Source organism: Manis javanica, chromosome 7 (assembly GCF_040802235.1).
Source record: "Manis javanica isolate MJ-LG chromosome 7, MJ_LKY, whole genome shotgun sequence".
NCBI lineage: Eukaryota > Metazoa > Chordata > Mammalia > Pholidota > Manidae > Manis > Manis javanica.
Genome location: NC_133162.1, coordinates 104,880,687 through 104,896,599, shown reverse-complemented (window position 1 = coordinate 104,896,599; position 15,913 = coordinate 104,880,687). Strand labels below are relative to the sequence as shown.

Sequence of the window (15,913 nt, the reverse complement as noted above, 5' to 3'; positions counted from 1 at the left end):
TTTCTCCTCCTTTTTCCTCCTCCTCCATTCTTCATGTATTAAGTATCTTATTATGTACTCTTTTTTTATCCCTTGATTGACTTTGAGAATAGTTAATTTAATGTTGCATTTGCTTAGTAATTAGCTGTTCTACTTTCTTTACTGTGGTTTTATTACCTCTGGTGACAGGTATTAAACCTTAGGAACACTTCCATCTATAGCATCCCTCCAAAATACAGTGTAGAGACAGTTTGTGGGAGGTAAATTCTCTCAGCTTTTGCTGTCTAGAAATTGTTTATCCCTCCTTCAAATTTAAATGATAATCTTGCCAGATAATGTAATCTTGGTTCAAGGCCCTTCTGCTTCATTGCATTAAATACTTCCTGCCACTCCCTCTGGCCTGTACGGTTTCTTCAGAGAAGTCTGATGATAGCCTGATGGGCTTTGATTTGCATGTGATCTTATTTCTCTCTATGGCTGCTTTTAAAAGTCTGTCCTTTTCCTTGATCTTTGCCATTTTAATTAGTACATGTCTTGATGTTCTCTTCCTTGGGTCCCTTGTGTTGGGAGATCTGTGCATCTCCCTGGCTTGAGAGACTCTCCCCTTCCCCAGATTGGGGAATTTTTCAGCAATTACCTCCTCAAAGACACTTTCTATCCCTTTTTCTCTCTCTTGTTCTTCTGGTACCTCTATAATGTGAATATTGTTCCATTTGGATTGGTCACACAATTCTCTCAATTTTCTTTCCTTGTTAGTGTTCCTTTTTTCTCTCTGTACCTCAGCTTCTTTATATTCCTCTTCTCTAGTTCCCGTTTCATTTATCATCTCCTCCACCTCATCTAATCTGCTTTTATTACCCTCCACTATGCTCTTCAGTGATTGGATCTCTGACCAGAATTCATTCCTGAGTTTTTGAATATTTTTCCATACCTCTTTGAGCATGTTAATGATTTTTATTTTGAATTCCCTTTCAGGAGGATTCATGAGGTCGATGTCATTTAAATCTTTCTCAGGAGTTGAATAATAATTTTCCTTTGAACCAGGTTCCTTTGGCATTTTATATTTGTATATGGTGCCCTCTAGTGCCCAGAAGGTCTATTCTCTGGAGCTGCTCAGCTCCTGAAGCAATGTCAGGGTCACAGGGGAGCAGTATTCGTGCCTGGGGGGAGGAATGAGCTGTTTCCTGCTTCCTGGCTGCTATGCGCCTGTCTCCACTGCCTGAAACAGGGAGCTGAGCACAGAGGTATAAGCCTCTATGCTTTGCATTTTTAGTTGCTGTAGACAGATCTTCCCTCTGTCTGGCCTAACACCAGAGGAGGGTTTGCCGGTTTGCGAGCCAGGTGGGGCTGGCCAGGAAGAAAGGTGCAGTAGGCTATGTATCACAGAGGGGGTCCTTGGAAATGTGTAGCCAGCCAGGGAGCTGGAGCACCTGAAGATCATGTAAGGTCCCAACCTGCTGGGCAAAGTGCAGCCAGACAATTTTGTCTACCTGTCCTTTCTTCTGAGCTCTGTGCAGTCCTTGCCCCTTCAGCAGCCCTCTTGCTAAGGGCCTCCTTGTTAAGAAGTCTGTCAGACTGCCCAGCTGGATATGGATCCCTGCTTTCCACAAGTGGCTGGAATCTCAGTCTGTGGCAGGAATTCTGCCTGTCTTAACTTTCCAACCCTCTAATCACGAGAGTACCATGCAAGCCCAATGAAATGTAGGTTTGTGCTCCCAGAGCAGATCTCCGGAGTTAGGTATTCAGCAGTCCCAGGCCTCCACTCCCTCCCCGCTCCATTTTTCTTCCTCCCGCCAATTAGCTGGGTTGGGAGAAGGGCTTGGGTCCCACCAGGCTACAGCTTCGGTACATTACCCTGTTCCATGAGGTTTGTTCTTTTCTCCAGGTGTATGTAGTTTGGCGCACTCCTCTTTCTATTGGTGTTCAGGATTAGTTGTATTAATTATATTTTCGTGTTATATGTGGTTTTAGGAGGAAGACTCTGTTTCACCTCTCACACCACCATCTTTAATCCTCTCAATAGTAATTAATATTAAACTGTCATTGGTATAGTAATAAATGTATTTAGGTCAATAGTTAAAAACTGTTCAGGTCAGTAATATTCACAATTTTTAATTTCTGATCTGTTCTTATTTTCTCAGTTTTGTCGTAGAGACTATATAAGCTAGTCAAAGATGCACGAGCAACTTATTTTTCCCAAACTGTCAGGAGTATTGCTATTTTATACTTTCTTATAATTTTCTCAAAATGGGTTAGGTAAGGGAAAAGTAACTTTTTCAGAAACATATTTTACTGCTTTCAAATTGCTAACTTTTTCTCTTCACAATAAAATCTCTGAAAAGCCATCCTAATGTATTTTTCCTGTGATTTTGCTATATAAACATGATTGCACAATGCAGAATGAACCATTGCCACAGTGTATGTTGAAAAGTGCTGATCTTGTTTTCTTATTGCAGCTTAATGAAATGATAAGAAACCCGAGGGAAGGGCATTTCTGGCAGGTGGATCACATCAGGCCAGTGTCCAGTGGAGGAGGACAGTGCTCCTTGGACAACCTGCAGACACTCTGCACCATCTGTCACAGAGAGGTCAGTGGCACTCGAAGACACATTTGACTCCATCCTGGGAATCAAATGGAAAATTGTGCATAAAGGTGTGGGAGATGATGTGGATGGACCCGTATCCCTGGCCTGGAATCTGAGATGCATTTTATTACTTGTATCAACTCACACTTGAGTTTCCTCTTGAGGCCAATGTAAGTTCTCAGTCACAGATGGGAGAGAAGCTGCTTGTTTTTTCATTCATTCTGAGCCACGAACTTTTCACCACCACCTACAAGAAAATGAATACAACTTAGATATTGTACAATCTTGAAGAGAGCCACACCATCAAACTAAGTTTGTTGAACTGGGGCAGTGACAAATGTTCACATTTGCAGTGAAGGATTTCCTGAAATATCTGAGAACATTAATATATTAGAAAAAATTTCATTCAACATGCAACACTGCACTCCTGGCAAAGTATGAAACCTATGAAATTTGTTACTTGTTTGAGTTTAATTATCTGTTGCTTGAAACAAGAAGGAAAAAATGACAGTATTGTTTATCCACTCAGATGAATTTTCAATAGTCTAGCAAAAGGTGGTAGGATCTACCTGTTGAAGTAATCTTAGAAAGAAGCATATATACATATATATATTATATATATATTCAATATGCAACTTTGTATCCAATTTTTTTTACAATAGGATTTTCCCATGATAAGATATAAGCATTTTCCCATGATAAAAATTCATAGTGTTTATCATCTTAAATGGCTGCACATTATTCGAATCAGTAGCTCTTTACCATACTTTATTTAGCCATTCCCATACTGATGAACATTGAAGTTGTTTATTATATTACATTTTCTCATTCTTATAAATAATGCTGCCAAGTATTTTTTTGTATACAAACGGTTTTTTACAGTTGGATGTCATTCTCTAGGATAGATTCTCAGATTTGGAAATCACTGAGCCAGTTATTTGGATATTATGGGGACCGTAGGAATTTATCTCCAACCTGTTTCCAAAGGACTCCACTTGGTTGTGTTCCCCCCACCTGTCAGGCAACAAGAGTGCACATTTAACCACGCCAGTCGGTGCTGAATTGGTGGGAGAGGGATGGCCTTCCATTATTTTGTTTACTAAATACCCTGGTGTTTTTAAAAATGCTAATCAATTATATTTCCACTTTTGAAAACTATTCAGATCCTTTGCCAAAGTTCATCTTGTATGAGCATTTTTTTGCCTTCTTTTAATATTTTGGATTCCTCAATTTCTTCACAGACATAATTCTTATATAAGTGGGATCATGTCATATAGACAGGGTTTTCTGTTTTTAGTTTTAACCCTCTCTTCTCTCCCCATCCCTTCTGCCTGGATCATTTCACATATACATGGACTTCCGTTGGGAAAAGTCATCTGATATCTTAGCTGTGCAAAGTATTACCACATTTAAGACCTTATAAAAGATTTACAATATAGCAAAGGAAATTGCTGTCCCTTCTGTAATCACTTTTTCAGATTCTCATGGAAATTTTACTTCTGGGAGCAGTAGAAGAATCTGGTTCTGACCTCATACTGCTTTTCTGCGTTGGCTCAGCTGTTGGGCTGGGAGTGGCTTCTGAGCCAGAGAATAGGAAGCGTGGGCCCTGCATGCTCTGCACCAGGGGAAGTCCCAGGATGCCTTACAAGCTCCCACTTGGATGATGTAAATCGTGGCCTTTCCCCATTCCCAAATAACTTGCTGCTCCCTGGACAGCAAGACATGCCCCAAAGCAGTGTGTTTTCTCCCCAGCATCTGGTCTTGACTGAACCTAGCATCTCAGGACACTTTTACCAGAGCTACTAGGGTCTTCTGGTGGCCTGGTAGCCCCTCAATGGCTAAACAGGGGTAAGTGGGTGTGGTGATAATGTAGATTTCCCAGACTAACAGAACCCAAATCATTTTTGAATTTCTGTAGCCAGTACTTTTTTCCTAATGTGTGTGCATGCTTTTTTTTTTAACTTTTAGAGAACTGCCAGACAAGCCAAAGAAAGAAGCCAAGTGAGAAGAGACTCTCTAGCATCAAAGTATGGATCAGATATCACACGATTTTTAGTAAAGAAATGAAGTATGAAGAATTTTGAGTGGATGGCAAATGACTTGCATGTGGAAGAATTTAACACACATTTTTTTTCATGTTTGTCTAATATTTTAAAAGTGAAAATTTTCAGAACAAAAATCAAGGATTCAGTTGCCCTTTTCATAGTAGATACTTTTAGTGTTCAATACCTGTTGAAAGTACCTAATTGAGATTCAGCATTAAATATTTCCATGATCTTGATTTCATACAAAAATTGTGTTGCAGTTTGGTTTTGTTAAGCTTTCATTTCCACCTACTATGGTGTTAATTTTGATATTATGCATAGACTGTATTTGAAAAATACTACTCTCAATCACATAAAAAAATGCTGCTGGATTAGTATTGGTTCTGGACTGTTGTGATATAAATGCAACATTGGAAAACAATAAAAGACATTTCAGAGACAAATCATCATCATTCAAGAATTCCGGGCCAAGGAATTCTGTGATCAGCTTTCTTAGTATGCTAGAGAGACTCTTATTCACTGAACGCCTCCAAAATGGACTTGGGGTTCACATTTTGAGTGTTGCCTCTTTGTTTTCCTTCTTGGCCAGTTGTCTTTATTCAAACAATCTTTTTGAAAATAAGCTAACGAGACCTATGGTATTTGTAAACAATTCAGGGGTTCTGGGTAAAATAATTTTTAAAAATATTTGAAACAGAAAACATAAAATGTAAAATGCCACAAACTTCATTTTTTAGTTTCTTTGTTTTAATGCATGAAACTGTGCTTACTGAAAACCTTTTGTTTCCTGGTTATCATTTTCTGTTTTTAAAATCCTATTCTATTAAAGGTGTATTCCTGGAACCTTTTTAAAAAGGAGTGGTAGTGAAAAAGCATTTTATAATAAAGCATGATCAAGTAGAATTATGCACTTTAAAAACAATACAATGATAATATTAAAATGTAATTGATATCCAGAAGTAAAAGAATGAGAATAGAACAAAACCAGGGCATGATCCTGCAATATTGCCAGTCATGGAAGTGATGAGTTAGAAGTACACAAAATACAGGTCCAAGGAAGAATCACATTCTCAAAAGCCTGTTTGTAAATACTATTTGGATGTAAATCTCATTAATTTGCACATTTTCCTATTTTAATAGTAGCTGGTCTTCTACAATGTAGAGGACTTGTTTCTAGAAAGATTATCTAATCATAAATTTTCCTTTCAGAGCTTTTATTAAACTTATAACTATTTCATTATAGGAGATAAACTAGTGTTTATAAATTAGGTTGGGCTTTCTTTGGCCTCCTTTCTGTTGTGCTGGTCAGGCTCTGTACAGTTTTCTGCCTCATTGCCAGGGTAACCTAGGATTCCTGGTGGTTAAAAGCCAAGAAGCTGGCATGCTGCTCTTCCTTCAGCATGGGGTGTCTGCAAGTGAGACTCTGGTCTAAGTAGGTTAGATCTGAGTGGTGCCTGCCCCTTAGATCAAACTAGGCTGGTGGTTCCAAGGAGAAAGTTCTCAGATATGGGAACTGTATGACGGTTTGAAATGAAATGACCCATGAAGATGGTCTCTCTCTTTGCCAGATTTCAAAATTTCAATTAAAAATGCTATAAAAGCATCAAAAAGAATAAAATATTTAAGAATAAATTTAACCAAAGAAGTAAAATACTTGTGCTATAAAAACTTAAATTGAAGATGTTGATGAAAGAAATTGAAGAAGGTACAGATTGAAGGATATTCTGTTCATGTATTGGAAGAATTAATATTGTAAAAACATCCATACTACCTGAAGAAACCTACAAATTCAATGCAATCCCTATCAAAATTCCAATGGCATTTTTCATAGAAATAGAAAAGAACCCTGAAATTTTTATGGAATCACAAAAGGCCCCAAACTAAACTTGGGAAAGAATAACAAATTTGGAGACATAATATTTCCTGATTTCAAACTATACCACAAAGCTATAGTAATTTAAATGTGATGGTATTGGCATAAAAATAGATATGTAGATCAATAGAAGAGAATAGAGAGCCCAGAAATAAACCCATGCATATAATTCAACAAAGGAGCCAAGAATATGCAATGGGGAAAGGATAGTCTCTTTGTACATGCTGTAGGGAAAACTGGATAGCTACCTTCAAAAGAATGAAACTGGACTGCTATCTTATACCATACACAAAAATTAACTCAGACTAGATTAAAGACTTGAATGTAAGACCTGAAACCATAAAGCTGTTAGGATTAAGCTCCTTGACATCAGTCTTAGCTGTAATTTTTTTGGATTTGGCAACAAAAGCAAAAACAAGCAGAGCTATATCAAACTAACAATTCTCTCCATAAAAGACCTGAAGACATACAACACTCTTCATAACACCAGACAGGAATATCATAAACACACAGCTCCTCTTGGAGGAGCGAGGGGACTGAGTGCCACAGCGGGTACCCCAGTCCATGGGACCTGCACTGGAAAGGTGAGACCCCAAAATGAGCAGCTGTGAAAGCCACATTACCAGGGCTGATGTCCAGGAGAGCCAGGGGGTTGTAGGAAACCAACGCTCTGCTCTTAAAGGATTCACATACAGGCTCACTTGCTGAAGGTCCTGATGCAGAAGTAGTGGTGTCTGAAGCACCTAGGCCACATATGAAAAAGATTCATTGAGTGGTCTGAGGGAAGTTACAGAGGGGCAGGGGCCTGCTGAAGATCTCTTCAGGGGTAGAGGCCCTGGCAGGTACCATTTTTGGTTCTCTCAGTTTTCCTTACCAGTGCCACTTGACACACCCCTGGGTTCCTCTAGGGCCTTTCCCCACCAGACCCAGCCTGGCACCCATCCACTGTGGTCTGTGCCTCACCAGCCCTGACAGGTGAGCTCACCCTATCCCAGCACAACCTACTTGCAGACGCAGCAGCCCAGCTTGCCACAGCTGAAAGTTTGTCGTCCAGAATACCCACTCCACTAAATACAGTGGGTGGGCTTGCCCTGGCTCACAGCTTATCCACTGCAGCTCCCACCCTACCAGAACAAGTTGGGTCATCCACCAAGGCCCCATCATGCCAAATCCATAAAATACATGCTCCCCACACAGGGGACACCCCTTGAATGCCTGTTGCTACTGGTTAGGGGAGCTTATGTTTCTGGACCACATGGGATTAAAACAACTGCAGAAATGGAGCTTGTCAGGCTACCACCCCAGGGTACGCACAGACAACAAACAGCCCCAGCCTTCCAGTGACCACCATTTGAAGACTGGGAGAGACAGCTGCTTTGCCTAATACATAGTGAAAACCACAGGAGGGTCAGGAAATAGGAAGGGACAGATATAAGAACAAGAAAAACCACAGAAAAGAAATTGATGAAGTGGAGATATCTACCAGGTAAATAAAAATAAAAACAAATCTACCTGGTAAAGAGTTCAAAGTAATGGTCATAAAGATGCTCACTGAACTCAGAAAATGGATGAACACAGTGAGATCTTCAAAAAAGAAAAAATATAAGAAAGTTCCAAACAGCAATTACAGGCTGAGAAACACAATAACTGAACTGAAATATACACTAGAGGGGTTCAGGAGCAGACTGGATGAAGCAGAAGAATGGGTCAGTGAACTGGAAGAGAAAGCAGTGGAAATCACCCAGACAGTGCAGCAAGAAGAGCAAAGAAAAAGTGAAGATTTCTTAAGAGACCTATGGGACAACATCAAGCAGAATAACATTAATATACAGATCCCAGAAGGAAAAGAGAAAGGGCCAGAAAACTTTTTTGAAGAAATAATAGCTGAAAACTATTCTAATCTGGGGAAAGAAATAAGACATTTGGTTCCAGGAAGCCCAGAGAGTCCTAAGTAAAATGAACCCAAAGAGATCCACAGCAACTCACACTATAAATTAAAATAGTGAAAGTTAAAGAATCTTAAAAGCAGCAAGAGAAAACAACTTACTCATACAAACCCTATAACATACTCATATGAGACAAAATAGAGTTTAAAACATGAACCATAATGATAGACATAGAAGGGCATTACATAATGAAAGGGGTCAATCCAGCAAGAAAATATAACATTGATATATGCACCCATGTGAGCACTGAAATATGAGAGAAATACCTATGGGGAGAAATCAGCAATGTAATAGTAGGGAGCTTTAACACATTTAACTTATATCAGTGGGTAGACCACCACACAGAAATCAGTAAGAAAGCATTGACCTTAAATGACACATTAGCACAGAGGGTCTTAATAGATACATACAGAACATTCCACCCAAAAGCAGCAGAATACACATTCTTCTCAAGTGCACATGAACATTTGCTAGTGTAGATAAAATATTGTTACATCAGAAAACAAGTCTCATAAATTTAAGATGTGAAATCACATTGAGCATCTTCTCTGAACACAATGATATGAAGCTGGAAATCAATTACAAAAAGAAAACTAGAAAAAAAAACAAAAACATGGATATTAAGCAAAATACTACTCAACTAACATGTCAGCAAAGAATTCAAAGAAGAAATTTAAAAGTAAATACAAATGAAAACAGAAATACGACATACCAAACTCTTTGGGAAGCAGCAAAATTTATTCTAAGAGGAAAGTTCATAGCAATACTGGCCTAACTAAGAAATGAGAAATCTCAAAGAAAAGTTTAACTTTCACACCTAAATGAACTAGGAAAAGACACCAAAGCCCAAAGCTAGAAGGAAGGAAAAAATAAGGATCAGAGTGGAAACAAATGGAGAACAAAAGAACAGTAGAAAGCATCAGTGAAACTCATAGCTAGTTCTTTGAAAAGACAACAAAATTGACCTCTAGCCAGACTAACCAAGAAGAAAAGAAAGAAGGCTCAAAGCCAGAAATGAAAGAGGAAAAGTTACAACTGATACCTCAGAAATACAAAGAATCATAAAAGACTACTACAAAAAATTATATGGCAACATATTGGACAACCTAGAAGAAATGGACAAATTCCTAAAAACATAATCTTCCAGACAGAACATCAAGAAAACTTAAAATCTGAATAAACCAATTACTGGAAAGGATATTGAATTGGTCATCAAAAACCTTCCAACAAACAAAAGTCCAGGACCAGATACCTTCACTGAATTCTAGCAAACATTCAAACATGACTTAATACTTATCTTCAAACTCTTTCAAAAAAATTAAAGAAGACAACTCCCCAATTCATTTTCTGAGGGCTGCATTACCCTGATAACAAAACCAGACAAGGACACCAAAAACAAAAAAACATGCCAATATCCTAAATGAACATAGATGCATAAATTCTCAACAAAATATTCACAGACCAAAGTCAACAATAAAGTATCACACATCATGGTCAAGTGGGATTTATTCCAGGGACACAAGGATGGTTCAACGTCTGCAAATCAATTAACATAATACACAAGGTGAACAAAAGGGAGGATGAAAGCCTATGGTCATCTCAGTAGGTGCTGAAAATTCAACATGCATTCATGATAAAAACTCTCAACAAAAATGGGCATAAAGGGAACATACCTCAACATAATAAAAGCCACATAGGACAAACCCACAGTTAACATACTCAGTGTTGAAAAGCTAAAAGTATTCTTCCATTATCAGGAACAAGACAAGGATGCCCACTCTCAGTGCTTTTACTTAACATAATATTGGATGTCCTAGTCACAGCAGTTAGGCAAGAAAAAGAAAGAAAATGCATCTAAATCAAAAAGGAAAAAGAAAACTCATTATTTGCAGATGACATGTTACTTTATATAGAGAACACTAAAAACTCTACCAAAAAAACTGTTAGAACTAATAAATGAATTCAGTAAATTTTTAGGACACAAAATCAACATACAAACATCAGTGGTGTTTCCATACACTAACTACAAACTTTCAGAAAGAGAAATTAAGTAAGTGATCCCATTATATCAAAATGAATAAAGCATGTAGGAATAAATACAACCAAGGAAGTGAAAGACCTGTTCACAGAAAGCCACAAGACACTAATGAAGGAAACTGAAGACATAAATAAGTGTAAAGATATTCTGTGCTCATGGATGACAAGATTAATATTGTTAAAATGTCCATACTACCCAAAGCATTCTACAGATTCAAAGCAATCCCTATCAAAATTCCAGTGGCTTTTTTCACAAAATTAGAACAAATAATTTTAAAATTTGTATGGAACCATAAAAGACCCAGAATAGCCAAAGCAATCTTTAGAAAGAGGAAAAAAGCTGGATGTATCATGCTCCCTGACTTCAAAATATACTGCAAAGCTATAGTAATCAAAACAGTATGGTATTGGCATTAAAAAAGAGACATAGCTCAATGTAACAGCTCAGAAATAAATTTGTGCATATATAGTCAATAATTTATGACTAATGAGGCAAGAATATACAGTAGGGAAAGGACAGTCTCTTCAGTCAATGGTGTTAGGAAAACTGGACAACTACATGCAAAAGAGTGAAACTGATCACTGTACTATACAAAAATTAATTCAAAATGGATTAAAGATGACTGGAAGACCTAATGCCATAAAATTCCTAGAAGAAAACATAGACAGTAAGCTCCTTAACACTGTTTTTAGCAGTGGTTTTGTGATCTGACTCCAAAGGCAAGGGAAACAATAGCAAAAATAAATAGAACTATATCAAACCAAAAGGCTTTGAATTCAGTGAAGGTATCTGGTCCTGGACTTTTGTTTGTTGGAAGGTTTTTGATGACCAATACAATGACGGGAACCATCATCAAAATTAAAATGCAGCCTAATGAATGGGAGAAGATTTTTGCCAGTCACGTATCTGACAAAGTGTTAATATCCAAAATATATAAAGTACTTATACAACTTAACAACAAAAAACAAACAACCTTTTTAAAAACAGGCAGAGGATCTGAGTAAGTTTTCCAAAGAAGACATACCTGTATGATGGCCAACAGGCATAGGAAAAGATGTTCAATATCACTAATTATTAGGGAAGTGCAAATCAAAACCACAGAGATATCCCCTTACACCAGTTAGATTGGTTATCATCAAAATGACAAGAACTAACAAGTGATGGAGATGATGTGGAGAAAAGGGAACCCTTGTAAACTGTTGAAAGGAATGTAAATTTGGCACAGCCATTATGGAAGATAATGTACAGATTCCTCAAAAAGTTAAGACTAGAACTACTATATGATCTAGATATTTACACTAATATAAAGACACTAATTTGAAAAGATACATGCACCCCAATGTTTACAGCAGCATTATTTATGATAGCCAAGATATGGAAACAACCTACGTGTAACTGATGGATGAATGGGTAAGAAGGTATTATACAGTGGAATATTACCCAGCCACAGAAAAAGAATGTAATGCTGCCATTTGTGACAACCTGGATGGAGTATGAGGGAATTACATTAAGTGAATTAAGTCAGAGGCAGAAAGACAAAACAGTATGATTTCACTCTTGCATGGAATCTTAAAAGAAAAACCCATCAAACAAACAACAATAAAAACACACACATAGACAAAAAGAACAGATTGGTGGTTACCAGAAAGGAAGTGATTTGGGGATTTGGGGAAAATGGTCAAAAGGGGTCAAATGTATAGTGAAGGATGCTAATTAGTATTTTGGAGGTGATCACTTTGTAATGAATACAGATTCAAATTATAACATATACTTGAAACCTGTATATAAATGTATATAATGTTATTTACAAATTTTACCTAAAAAAAGAAAAGGAAATCCTGCCATTTGGGACAATGAACTTGGAGGGCAGTATGTTAAGTGAAGTAAGCCAGACAAAGACAAATACTGCATGACATCACTTGTATGCGGGATCTTAAAAAAGGAAAGAAAAAAAGTCAAGTTTATATAAACAGAGGGTAGAAAAGTGGTTACTAAGGTCTAGTAGGTAGGTGAAATAGAGGAAATAGAGTTAGATCAGTTAGATTAAATGGTACAAACTTTCATTTAAAAGATATAAATAAGGCCTGAGGCTCTAATCTGTACCATGGTGACTACAGTTGACAGCATTGTATTGTATAATTGAAATTTGCTAAGCGAATAGAACTTAAAATATTCTCACCAAGAAAAAGTTTTAAAAAATTGGTGTGTCAGTTAACTTGATGGTGGTCATCCTTGTACAGTATATGTATATGAAATCACACTGTACATTTTAAATATCTAGCAGTTTTATTTGTCAGTTATGCCTCAATAGAGCTGAAAAAAGTGCTATAAGGAACAGTGAGCATTTGCCACACAGGACACTGGCCAGTCCCCAGCTTGTCCTGCTGCATGTCAGAACTGTGTCCTGCTTTCCCCTAACTTGATCTACTTTCCCTGTGGGGCCCGTTGAGATGAAGCCTTCTCGAACTGACCGTAAAGGTAGAGATGGATCAGACAGCAAAGACCTCAAAGACCTTCGAAGGTAAATACTGCAGGGGCACTTCAAGGAGGTCCTTCTTCGTTCCTCACAGTCTGAAAGACCAGCTAACCTCTGTGGGTTTCGAGGTTCCAGCGGGGGGTGCGTCAGGGGAAGCCGTGGCCTCGCGTGCAGCAGCAGGGCGGAGCGCCCCAGCAGAGAACGGCTGCTAGCCCACACGAGATGGAAATCCGGTGAAACAAGAAAAGAGCCATGTGGGTGTGGAGGAGGGGGGTGCCGCACGGAGAAGGCTGCCAAGTTGCAAGACTCAGTTTAGGCTTAGGAGAGAAAAGGCTCTGGACCCAGGGAACAGGACTGGAAATTGACAGCTGGGGAATGAACCCGTTTACAGCACGGGGGAGCATATGCCTGCACAGGGGAATGCAGTTGTGCTGGTCAGTGAGGCCGAGCCCTTCCCCTGCCCCGGAGCCTGGCCCACTGAAGCACGGGGCCGAGGGGGCGGCGAGGGCTTCCTGAGCTCGGTGGCTCGTGCACCCAACTTGTCCACCGCCACCGAGTGACATCAACTTCCAGACACTCTGATGACTGATAAAGCTGCTTTTGTAGCCCCAGAGTCATGAAGAAAGATCTCAAAAGGAATTTCTGAAGAAACTTATTCTCATCATTAATCACAGCCTCATGTACATCTCTTGGGAGAGGTTTTCTTGTGACAAATGAGTACCTTTCTATAGTTTCCTAACTGTGAATTGGAAAAGGATTCTCTGCCCACATGTCTTACTAATAAATCTTCAAATCCTTGAGTGAAACATTTAAAATACAGTTTCTTTGGAAATAAAAGTATGAAGCACTTTAAGTTATATGTCTTAGAAGTCAGCATTCTGAGCCCTTCAGAGTAAAATGGGGAAAACGTGTTTACTTAAAGGATACAGAATCATGGAGCTCAAACATCGAAAATAGGTGATGGAAATAATATCTCATTTTCTGTTGTGTATTATTAACCTGCCTCTCATTCCACCTTTTTAATTCTTTTAAACTGGCAAATTGTGAGCTCCTAGTCATTGCACAAAACTGTTTGAATATCCAACCACCAGAAAAACATCCCATCTCCTCTCTCAGGTTTGTCGGTTGCTTTATATTGGGCAGGTGTTTTGCCACCCTATTGTGTCTGTATTTACAACTGAGAAATGTCAGGGGTATTAAAATGTGCTGTGGGTCTGAGTATTTGCTGCCTCTTGGCTTCTCCAGCTTCTCTCCTAGTTCTCTGCAATTACTGACTAGCTGTCTCAGTAGTAGATTCTTGCTTTTTTTTTCTAGAAACTGACATATGAAACACCTTAGACATACTGTTAATTATTTTGCATTTCCTAATGTTCATATTTTAGTGTCTCTTCTCTTCTACACCTGCCTTCCTACAGAGTTCAGCATTACATTACAGAAACCCCCGCATCCGTATCTATGCAACAGCTAAGGTCTGTTTAAAAAGATCTCAGCAGTTTTGACTTAACCTACAAAATGAGCTTTAAAAGAAACGCTATCACAGTACGTGACCCTAGCCTGTCCCCAGCACATACAGTTTACCCAGATGCCCCACACAGCCCAGTCTTGGTTATAAGGCCAGATTGCTACACTTCAGAATCACCTGTACAATTCTGAAAAATGATTTACCTGCTTTCCACAGAGTATTGCCTTACGAAAGTGTATCTACCTTATGCCTCAGGCTTCATCAAATGGGCATTCTAAAAGGCAGATGTGAGGCATTACTGTGCTGTTTGGAAAACCACCATTAGGAGATTACTAACACCTCTCACCACATCAAATTGGGAACCAGCTGACAGATGAGATGCAGGGGTCACACAGATGGAACTCAAAATATCAGTTTTGAGGTTAATGAAGTAGCTTCGGAGATCATGGCATGGATCTGTTTCACAGTCAAGCTAATACTTGCGGCCCTAAGTCCAGTCGGACCTTGGGGAAGTCCCCACTGCAGAAAAATAGAGGAGTCTTAATTTACCCTGGAGAGCAAGTCCCTTAACCTGAAGTCCCACCCCACAGCCACTTGGCTTCAGCTTGGGGATGAGAGAAGGACCCCAGGCCTATCTTTAGGGCCTGTGTCCTTGGCACATAAAAGTTTTCAGAGCAGAAGGCCCCAGTCCTGTATTCAAGCTGATGAGAGAGAGGAAAAGGGCAAGCAGTTTATCCTCTGTGCCTTTTCCTAAATCCTCCAACGGCGTAAGTCACTCGGCCTTCTTCAGGGAGGCCGAATGAGGAGGCAAAGAGAAGCCAAACATTTCCCCTTTTAGCAAAACTTAGGTGTGAGGCATGGATGTTTCCCTTCAGCACTGTATGCCATCTTTCTTACGTATCACAATGACAAAATTAGTTCCTCGTGAATGTTAGCTGTCCCTGAACCCTAGAAATAGAGTCACTAGTTGCTAACTGCCCTTGGGCATTGGAAGCCATCTGCCTCCCTGAAAGCAATTCCTGCCCTCTGTCCAGCTTAATGTGCATCTCTGAGACCCATTTCATCCCCCCATGCCTAGAGTAGCTTGCAGGTAAGAATGACTCACTTCAAGTAGTAGACATTTTAACCATATTAAGACTTCCAACTCATGAACACAGAATGTCCTTCCATTTGTTTATGTCTTTTTAAAGTTCTTTTAGCAATGTTTGCAGTTTTTAGTTTACAAGTCTTTTCTTTCCTTGGTTAATTCCTATGTATTTTATTCTTTTTGATGCTATCACAAATGAGATTGTTTTAATTTCCTTTTTAGATCATTTACTGTTGGTGTGTAGAAATGTAACTGATTTTTGCATGTTGATTTTGTACCCTGCAACTTTGCTGTATTATTAATTAGTTCTAATAGGATTGTTTTTTGGTTGTGTGTGTGTGTGAGGAGCCAGGGTTTTTTACATATAAGATCGTATTATCCACAAATAGAGATAATTTTACTTTTCCATTTCTAATATAGAT

At 38.8% G+C, this 15,913-nt stretch overlaps 1 protein-coding gene across 7 annotated transcripts in view; it reads left to right on the top strand.

Moving 5' to 3' along the window:
- ZRANB3 (zinc finger RANBP2-type containing 3) overlaps window positions 1–5,525 on the top strand; it is a 331,095-nt gene extending 325,570 nt beyond the window's left edge. For 3 of the 7 annotated variants that reach the window (XM_037020792.2, XM_073241367.1, XM_073241368.1), the window contains 2 exons: window positions 2,436–2,567; window positions 4,533–5,498. In XM_037020792.2, coding sequence (XP_036876687.2) covers window positions 2,436–2,567; window positions 4,533–4,631 — 231 coding nt within the window. In that variant the 3' untranslated portion in view covers window positions 4,632–5,498. Of the gene's footprint in view, window positions 1–2,435; window positions 2,568–4,532 lie in introns of all 7 variants that reach the window. The other 4 variants (XM_073241366.1, XM_037020790.2, XM_073241365.1 and 1 more) reach the window with 3 other exon arrangements.
- The last annotated feature ends 10,388 nt before the right edge of the window (window positions 5,526–15,913 follow it).